This window comes from Lepidochelys olivacea (genome assembly GCF_965140295.1).
Source record: "Lepidochelys olivacea isolate rLepOli2 genome assembly, chromosome: 13".
In the NCBI taxonomy this organism is placed as follows: domain Eukaryota; kingdom Metazoa; phylum Chordata; order Testudines; family Cheloniidae; genus Lepidochelys; species Lepidochelys olivacea.
In genome coordinates this window covers 26,175,892-26,186,082 of record NC_140423.1, presented here as the reverse complement: position 1 = coordinate 26,186,082, position 10,191 = coordinate 26,175,892, and the positions used below count along the sequence as shown (strand labels likewise).

Sequence of the window (10,191 nt, the reverse complement as noted above, 5' to 3'; positions counted from 1 at the left end):
AACATTTATTTAGAGCATTAGGGATTCCACATTATACAAACCCTTCAATTTATTTGTATTTCACTGGTCCGTTTCTACAACAAATACATCAGATCTACTTTATAATAAAAATATTTACATTTCCAAACAAGACAGGGTTTGCCTGTAACCCTCTTACTGCTATTCACATACAGTACTTAAAACAACAGCACAATACATCGTTTTAATACCTAAAAATGGCAACCCTGTAATCTAATTTTTTTTTTTAATGAAAAGTGCAAACTTAGAAATAAGTTTACAACTGCCTTTCCCTCCCTCCTCCCTTGCATTTCTTACAACACATTATCCTAATGCGCTAACTCTGGACTTCACCTTCCCATACCAGAGGGTTTAACAATAACCCAATTTTATATCCATTTATTTGTTTTTAGAAAAAAAACTTGTACTTACTGGGAACAGTATAATATTCAGATGACTCTACTGTACATAATTTTATTCTTTTTTCAAAAAAAAGAAAAAAATCACAACTCAAAATTGCTACTGGTAAATTCACACTCATTTGCAAGTCTTGTGTTTCCATGCAGTACTTTACTTGGATTTTCTTCTTTTTGACTGCATTGCACTGGCATTCGTTTCTGAAATTAAAAGGAAAAACCTGTGGATGCTAAGCTAGTAAGCCTGTCAAGAGAGGCACACACATTGCTTTTTTTTTTTTGTTTACATGTTAAGAAAAAACACTGTGGGGGAGGAAAATTCAGACTGTGAGCACCAGAGAGGAGGGATTGTTTCTCATCTTGAGTTTGTACAGCACCTGACCCGTTGGGTCCCTGATCCTGACTGAGGCTGTTAGGGAGATAGAGTTTATCATCATTATTTATTTGGGATTGTCCTAAGTAGCTTCTCTTACAAGGATGTGTGCAAACAGCTTCCCCGCTCACAGGGGTGTTTGAAGGCTTAACATTTGCAAAGCTCTAAGATCCTTGGCTGAAAGATGCTGTGTAAGTATTATTACCGTATTAGCTCTAGTTATGATTCTGCCATCTTGCAAAGCACTGCCACAAGAAGAAACCCATAAAACATTACACATGGCTTCAAGAACTTGAACTACACAGTTCCAGGTGCAGTGCTTAGGCACTACAGAGATGGGTGCAATAGGAAAAAAGTGAATGGTTTTTGGAATGTGCCTTTTAAGTGCAGAATCTGTTGGTCCCACTATAGAGAGGGCTTGAGCCCTGATGTAACACAACTGTGTATTAAACTCTTGCTTTTGCTTAATGTATGGCTTCTGTAGGGAGAATCCACTATGTCTCACTAATAACTTGCATAGCAAGTTACAAAATACTGTAGCACTTCAGCAGAGGAAACAGAAGTACTTACAGAAGCTAGAGAGAAAGCAGAGGTCATTTCAAGTGCACTTAAAGTGCACTCACAATTTCCATTTTAAAGTGGTAAGAAAAATATTGAGCAAGGACGGAGGGAACCTACATCCTTACAATTTTAACTAAGTACAACATAGTAAAAAAGTTTGTGATGGTTCTTTGGCTCTTTACAATGTCTTCTGAAGACTATCCTTCTGTAACAATCTGCATTTTAAAACCACTGGGGAAAAACAGTGTTGCAAGGCAACAAAGCAAAAAACCAAATACTGTGTGCAATTCGGTCTCTCATGTTTAAGAAAGATGAATTTGAACTGGAATAGATGCAGAGAAGGGCTACCAGGATTATCACAGAAATGGAGAACCTTCCTGACAAGAGGAGACTTGGCCTGTTTAGCCTAACAAAACAAAGGCTTAGTGGAGATATGTTTGCTCCCCATAAATACATCAGAGGAATAAATGCCAGGGAGAGAGAGGAGTTATTTAAGTGAAGGGCCAATGTTGGCACAAGAACAAATGGATATAAACTGTCCATGAACAAGTTTAGGCTTGGAATTAGACAAAGGTTTCTAATCATCAGAGGGGTGAAGTTCTAAAACACCCTTCCAAGGGGAGCAGTGGGGGCAAAAAACCTAATTTATTTCAAGACCGAGTTCAATACATTTATGGAGGGGATGGTACAATGAGATTGCCTACAATGGCATATGGCCCATTCGTGACTGTTATTAGCACATATCTCCAATGGCTAGAAATGGGACTCTAGATGGGGAGGGCTCTGAGTCCCCAACAGAACTTCACCCATTCAACCCCAACCCCAGATATAGCAGTCAGTTGTACCCTGAGCATTTCAGCAAGATCCAACAGCCAGAGAATTGTTTCCCAGATATCTATGTGTAGGAGCCAGAGGGGGGACATGCCGCTGCTTCTGGGAGCCGCACAGAGCAGCCCCTTACCCGGCTCCCTGGCTGGAGCGCTAAAGCGGGGCAAGCCTCAGACCCAGCGGGAGCTCGAGGGCCAGATTAAAATGGTTGGTGGGCCGGATGCGGCCCATGGGCTGTAGTTTGCCCACCCCTGCTGTAGAGCCACTTCTTCCAAAATACCTACAAGAACTAGCAAAGTATTTCTCTTCCAACAATCTCTTTTACTCCATCTTACTGTGCACTAGATTCTGTTTAAAGAACTTGCATCACCTCTCCTATCCCTCACTGCACAGTGTCTGAAGTCAGTCTGTATGTTTCTTAGTGCACAGATTGTGTTTTCATTTGTAATGAAAGGCACCTAACACGTTCCCGAGTGCATTTAAAATAATAAATACACTTAAAAAAAAAGTTCTCAATCACTATTAAAAGGTAGAACAGACAGGAGTATGCACAAATGACAAACTTCTTCCGGTTCCATCAGTTAGGTGAACGTATGTATGCTAGTCAAGGGTGTGAAAAAGCCATACCCTGACTGATGTAGCTATGCTGACCTAACTCCCAGTGTAGATGCTGCTATGTCAAAGGAAGAATGTTTATGTCAACATATGGCCTGGTCCACACCTAAAACAGGTCAACCTAGCTATCTCACTCAGGGCTGCGAAAATGCCCTGTGCAGTGTCATTAGGTCAACCTGACCCCCACTATAAAACAGCTTGGCTGACAGAAGAATTCTTCGTTGATCTGCATATGATCTCTCAAAGGGGTGGATTTATTACAGAAATGGAAAAACCCCTTCTGTTGCTGTAGTAAACGTAGAGCTACCCATAGCTACTGTCATTTGGGGATGTCGTGTTCTTAAACCAACAGGAAACAACGAAAAGCAGTACAGCAGTTACTCGAAGTATTCACCTATGGCTGCGATAGCTCCTGTACCTGCTTGGGCCCAGCTCTGCTCCTGCCTTTGACCCAGCCTTGCCTCACTCCAGGTAACCCAGCTCTGACTTCTGCTCTGACCTGCGACTCCAACCACTAGGACTGACCACCCACGTCTCACTCACTGACATCACGATCCAGGCATTCTACTAGTGAACATGTATGTGCCACACACATGCTGCATACTTTGTTCTAGACTACAGGCCTTAGAGAAATAAGACACTCCAGCAACTGCTGATGCCATGGGTTAATATCTGTAACTTTAGGATTTCACGTATTCTTGGACAGAACAGCTGAGGATCTGTGTACTAGCACACGTCACTCTTAGATGGTCATCGAGGCAGAATTCTAAGAATGCCTGAGCAGCATAACAAGACAATTTGGATTTCCAAAAGCAGATCACACACACGAAGTGAGACAAATGCTTACATCTTCTTTCAGACTGTAGGAAAAATGTCACTGTCTTGCTTGAGTAGAGTTCTTTCAATGTCTGCCCATTACTGCCAATAGTACTATATTTTAAGAGTACTAAGTTTTTTTGGAATGCTATGTGAATGAGTACTGCAGAAAAACTTAACAGTGGAAAATGTGCATACAAACAGATGTACTGCAGGTACTGAACTATGTAAACTTCGAAACTCCAGCCTGTGTCTAACTCATCAGTACTAACTCTAGGGTTAGGAGCATATACTGCACACAATATTTACTGGCTGTAAAGTATAGACACGGTACACTTATTCAAACAACATTATTCTTTTGGAAACTACTTCACTTCCTACCCACTCCACAGTAAAGATGTCTGTGCATTTTACCTTTTGCGGTGCTAGAGGCAGATGATGGCCTGGAGGACCTCTTGCGCTGTCCATTCTCCACTGTTTCCTGTGAGGCAGCAGATTCCTCTGTTCTTGAATTTCTTCTACTCGGAGTTTTAGACTTTTCACAACTCTCTTTTGCCTCATTACTAATAAAGTGAGACAAAATAGTTCTGGTGAAGAGCAAGAATAATTTTTTAATGCAGTTCATTAGACAAGCATATTGGTACCAGTTCCGGACCCTTAGCACCGAAGATATGAAATGCTATGGATACGGGTAGAGAATATTTGCAACATTCAAAAGACCGAGAAATTAGGTATCTTTTAAATGGTCAGCAGATATCACCATTCCTGAAGTCTAGGAAAAGCCTTAAGTTACATAAGAAACTGCTATAATAAGGAAATACAGAACTGAAGTCACAGATGAACACAAGGGAGAATTGTGAACTTTTAAGAAGGGATTGTTGTCAACTGTTCTGTACAACTAAGAGTTGCTTCACTAATTTTTCTAAATGATTTATTCCGAGACCAAAACAGGCTTTAGTAAGGTGGGTTTAATGCTTTAAAAGAATTAACAACGAAGTGCAGTTCTGCCATGAAAAGTTATTCTACAATGGTACGGTGGGGCACCACATTTATTTTCCCTCACACCAGATTAGCAGTGCCGTGTTTACATTTAAAACTGTTTACTCATTTCTACCAGCCTTGCAAACTCATTTTGTGCTCTGGGAATTAAGCGAAGTTATTTTCTTCTCATACACGGACACTAGTAAATTTCACGGTTGTATGCAGTGGTTTTGCAGCCATGTCGGCCACAGGATATTAGAGAGACAAGGTGGGTGAGGTAATACCTTTCATTGGACCAATTTCTGTTGGTGAGAGACACCCACTTTTGAGCTACACAGAGCTCTTCCTCAGGTCTGGGCAAGGTACTCAGATTGTCACAGCTAAATACAAGGTTGAACAGATAGTTCAGCACGTATTCTAAGGGACCATTCAAGATGTAGTGCCCCGTCAACACCCCCTGCAATCATCGGATAAAAAGGGGAGTCAGTGGGTTACAGATTGTTGTCATAAGCCATAAAAATCCAGTGTCTTTATTAAGACCATGACCAGACCCTAGCAGAACAGATGCAAAACCTGCAGACATCTCTCCACTGCTACAATGATCAACATCCCACACAACACACCTTTCAAGGTCCGTGGATCCTACACATGCTATGGTGTACCTCCTCCAGTGCACTAAATGCCCCAACAAGTATGTGGGTGAAACCAGACAATCTCTGTGCTCTTGAATGAACTCACAGAGAAAAATTATAAAAGACATAACACCCTTCCCCGTATCACCTATGGGTGAACACTTTTCACGAAGCGATCACTCTATGTCTGACCTATTAGTCCTCATCCTCAAAGGAAACCTGCACAACACTTTCAAAAGGTGAGCCTGATGCAAGACACTAAAAATCCTGATTTTAATAAAGATGCTGGATTTATAGCTTATTACAACAATCTGTAACCCACTAACCCCCCTTTTTGTCCTAAGACTACAGGGATGTTAACAGGGCACTTCACCTTTAGAATATGGGCTAACTACTCATGCTAAACTATCTATTCAACCTTGTATTTAGCTATGGCACTCTAAGTTACCTTTCCCAGACTTGAGGAAGAGCTCTGTGTAGCTCGAAAGCTTGTCTGTCTCACCAACAGAATTTGGTCCGATAAAAGATATTACCTCACCCACCTTGTCTCACCAGTAAATTTCAACAGGCCAAATGAAGCCCTCAGTGACATCTATGCAACCCTATTGTCTTCTGTGGGTTCACAAGGTAACTAAGTGAAACCAATTAAACAACTCTGTTGATTAACATACAAGGAACAGAATTCACTTCATGCCCTCTTCATGTGACGTCTCTGCAGGACTAACAAGAATAAAAATGTATTTTAGTCAGCAGTCCTGAGTCTGAAAAAACACACAGAGGAGATCTGTAGAGTACAAAGGTTCTATTTTTACATAGTCACTTCTAAGAGGAAATCCTCATTTTAAGAGAGAAAACTTATACAAGTTCGTAATTTTAACAGCTGATGTCTGAAAGCCAAGGAATTCAACAGTCAAGTTACAAAGACAAAAAGGCACAGAACATTGGCAAGCATGGAAGGGCAGAGAGAACATAATCAGGTAGGCAAATAAGTATCCCCATTTTACATATGGGAATACAGTGACACAGAAAAGCTAAATGACTTGCCTAAAACATAAAACAAGTGTCAACACTAGGCTTCAACCCAGTTCGCCAGATCTCATATCTAACCCACTAGATCAGTGTTTCTCAACGTGTGGGCTGCAACCCCCAGTGGGGTCACCGGAAGGATTTAGGAGGAAGCAAGTAGGGCCAGCACTAAGGAGTAGGTTTCAGAGTAGCAGTCGTGTTAGTCTGTATTAGCAAAAACAAAAAGGAGTACTTGTGGCACCTTAGAGACTAACCAATTTATTTGAGCATAAGCTTTCGTGAGCTACAGGTCACTTCATTGGATGCATTCAGTGGAAAATACAGTGGGGAGATTTATATACATAGAGACCATGAAACAATGGGTGTTATCATACACACTGTAACCAGAGTGATCACTTAAGGTGAGCTATTACCAGCAGGAGAGCGGGGGCCGAGGGGGAACCTTTTGCAGTGATAATCAAGGTGGGCCATTTCCAGCAGTTGACAAGAATGTCTGAGGAACAGTGGGGGGGGGCGGGCGGGGGGATAAACATGGGGAAATAGTTTTACTTTGTGTAATGACCCATCCACTCCCAGTCTCTATTCAAGCTTAAGTTAATTGTATCCAGTTTGCAAATTAATTCTAATTCAGCAGTCTTTCGTTGGAGTCTGTTTTTGAAGTTTTTTTGTTGAAGAATTGCAACTTTTAGGTCTATAATCGAGTGACCAAAGAGATTGAAGTGTTCTCCAACTGGCTTTTGAATGTTATAACTCTTGACATCTGATTTGTGTCCATTTATTCTTTTACGTAGAGACTGTCCAGTTTGACCAATGTACATGGCAGAGGGGCATTGCTGGCACATGATGGCATACATCACATTGGTAGATGTGTAGGTGAACGAGCCTCTGATAGTGTGGCTGATGTGATTAGGCCCTACGATGGTGTCCCCTGAATAGATATGTGGACACAGCTGGCAATGGGCTTTGTTGCAAGGATAGGTTCCTGGGTTAGTGGCTCTGTTGTGTGGTGTGTGGTTGCTGGTGAGTATTTGCTTCAGGTTGGGGGGCTGTGTGTAAGCAAGGACTGGCCTGTCTCCCAAGATCTGTGAGAGCGATGGGTCGTCCTTCAGGATAGGTTGTAGATCCTTGATGATGCATTGGAGAGGTTTTAGTTGGGGGCTGAAGGTGATGGCTAGTGGCTTTGTTATTTTCTTTGTTGGGCCTGTTCTATAGTTGGTGACTTCTGGGTACTCTTCTGGCTCTGTCAATCTGTTTCTTCAATTCAGCAGGTGGGTATTGTAGTTGTAAGAATACTTGATAGAAATCTTGTAGGTGTTTGTCTCTGTCTGAGGGGTTGGAGCAAATGCGGTTGTATCGTGGAGCTTGGCTGCAGACAATGCATCGTGTGGTGTGGTGTGGTCTGGATGAAAGCTGGAGGCATGTAGGTAGGAATAGCGGTCAGTAGGTTTCCGGTATAGGGTGGTGGTTATGTGACCATCGCTTATTAGCACTGTAGTGTCCAGGAAGTGGATCTCTTGTGTGGACTGATCCAGGCTGAGGTTGATGGTGGGATGGAAATTGTTGAAATCATGGTGGAATTCATCAAGGGCTTCTTTTCCATGGGTCCAGATGATGAAGATGTCATCAATGTAGCAGGAGTAGGGGCATTAGGGGACGAGAGCTGTAATAACTCGATTACAGATCTAAAAGTGGCAATACGTCAACAAAAAAACTTCAAAAACAGACTCCAACGAGAGACTGCTGAATTGGAATTAATTTCCAAACTGGATACAATTAACTTAGGCTTGAATAGAGACTGGGAGTGGATGGGTCATTACAAACAAAGTAAAACTATTTCCCCATGTTTATCCCCCCCCACACTCCACTGTTCCTCAGACGTTCTTGTCAACTGCTGGAAATGGCCCACCTTGATTAGCACTACAAAAGGTCCTCTCCCCTGCCCCCCCACCGCTCTCCTGTTGGTAATAGATCACTCTGGTTACAGTGTGTATGGTAACACCCATTGTTTCATGTTCTCTATGTATATAGATGTCCCCACTGTATTTTCCACTGAATGCATCCAATGAAGTGAGCTGTAGCTCACGAAAGCTTATGCTCAAATAAATTTGTTAGTCTCTAAGGTGCCACAAGTCCTCCTTTTCTTTTCACTAAGGAGTAGGAAGCAGGGAAATTGCCTGGGGCCCTACACTACAGGGCCAATTTACATGTTTCAGTCCCATGGGGGGCTGAAGCCTTGTGCCTCCAGCTGCGGGGGGCTGAAGCCCGAAGCCCTGAGCTTAAAGGTAGGCCATCACAATTTTTTCTAGGGGAGTCATGGTTGGTTTTTTTTAAGTCCAAAGTGGGTTACCAGCAGAAAAAGATTGAGAAACATTGCACTCTAGACTAATCCATTAGATTAGCGTTCCACATGTAGGTCCCTTAGCTTCTGTTTTGCCATCTGTAATTAGTAAAATAAAGATAAGGCTAATTTTCTACTTCGGAGGAGTGTTGTGAGGCCTACCCAAATAACATTTGTAAATGTTTGTAAGTACGATGTCTAGTCACTGGCAGAAGTGGAAATGGAACTCCAGAGGTCTGACTCCCCATGCCTCTGATTAATGCACAAGCCTGTGTGACATCTGAAGGTGCCACTACAGCCCCTGCCCTTGTTGCTTTCCCAGGGATAAGGAAATCCGAAACAGCCAGAGAAAACCCTTCCTGAACTGCGTATGACCTTTAGTACTCTGTATGAGGCAGGGCTCTCCTAATGTGTGCGATACCTATGCACAGTTCTGAAAGTCCACATTCAGCTTGGGAGGATTCCTTAACGCCATAAAAACCTGACTTGCAGAACTTCAGTGGGGTTCATAAAGTGACACGCTGCCAAAAAAGGCATTACCCATTTCCAAGTCACTGATAACTCAGAAGAAAGTTCTCTTGAATGCTTTTAGATCAATGTCCTAGAACAGTGGTTCCCAAACTTGTTCCGCCGCTTGTGCGGGGAAAGCCCCTGGCGGGCCGGCCGGTTTGTTTACCTGCCGTGTCTGCAGGTTCGGCCGATCATAGCTCCCAGTGTCTGTGGTTCGCTGCTCCAGGCCAATGGGAGCTGCTGGAAGCACCAGGGAAGAGTATGAAAATATTGCTCGGGCATGTAGGAATGAAATCAGGAGGGCCAAATCGCACCTGGAGCTGCAGCTAGCAAGAGATGTCAAGAGTAACAAGATGGGTTTCCTCAAGTATGTTGGCAACAAGAAGAAAGCCAAGGAAAGCATGGGCCCCTTACTGAATGAGGGAGGCAACCTAGTGACAGAGGATGTGGAAAAAGCTAATGTGCTCAATGCTTTTTTTGCCTCTGTCTTCACTAACAAGGACAGCTCGCAGACTGCTGCGCTGGGCATCACAACATGGGGAGTAGATGGCCAGCCCTCTGTGGAGAAAGAGGTGGTTAGGGACTATTTAGAAAAGCTGCACGTGCACAAGTCCATGGGGCCGGACGAGTTGCATCCGAGAGTGCTAAAGAAATTGGCGGCTGTGATTGCAGAGCCATTGGCCATTATCTTTGAAAACTCGTGGCGAACGGGGGAAGTCCCAGATGACTGGAAAAAGGCTAATGTAGTGCCAATCTTTAAAAAAGGGAAGAAGGAGGATCCTGGGAACTACAGGCCAGACAGCCTCATTTCAGTCCCCGGAAAAATCATGGAGCAGGTCCTCAAAGAATCAATCCTGAAGCACTTACATGAGAGGAAAGTGATCAGGAACAGTCAGCATGGATTCACCAAGGGAAGGTCATGCCTGACTAATCTAATCGCCTTCTATAATGAGATGACTGGTTCTGTGGATGAAGGGAAAGCAGTGGATGTATTGTTTCTTGACTTTAGCAAAGCTTTTGACACGGTCTCCCACAGTATTCTTGTCAGCAAGTTAAAGAAGTATGGGCTGGATGAATGCACTATAACGTGGGTAGAAA

General features: G+C 43.0%; 1 protein-coding gene across 2 annotated transcripts in view; it reads right to left on the bottom strand.

The window, feature by feature from the left end:
• NCOA6 (nuclear receptor coactivator 6) overlaps window positions 1-10,191 on the bottom strand; it is a 72,557-nt gene continuing 62,366 nt past the window's right edge. For both annotated transcript variants that reach the window (XM_084646078.1, XM_084646079.1), the window contains exons 15-16: window positions 4,021-4,169; window positions 1-614 (exon numbers count right to left, since the gene is read on the bottom strand). In XM_084646078.1, coding sequence (XP_084502204.1) covers window positions 568-614; window positions 4,021-4,169 — 196 coding nt within the window. In that variant the 3' untranslated portion in view covers window positions 1-567. The remainder of the gene's footprint in view (window positions 615-4,020; window positions 4,170-10,191) is intronic.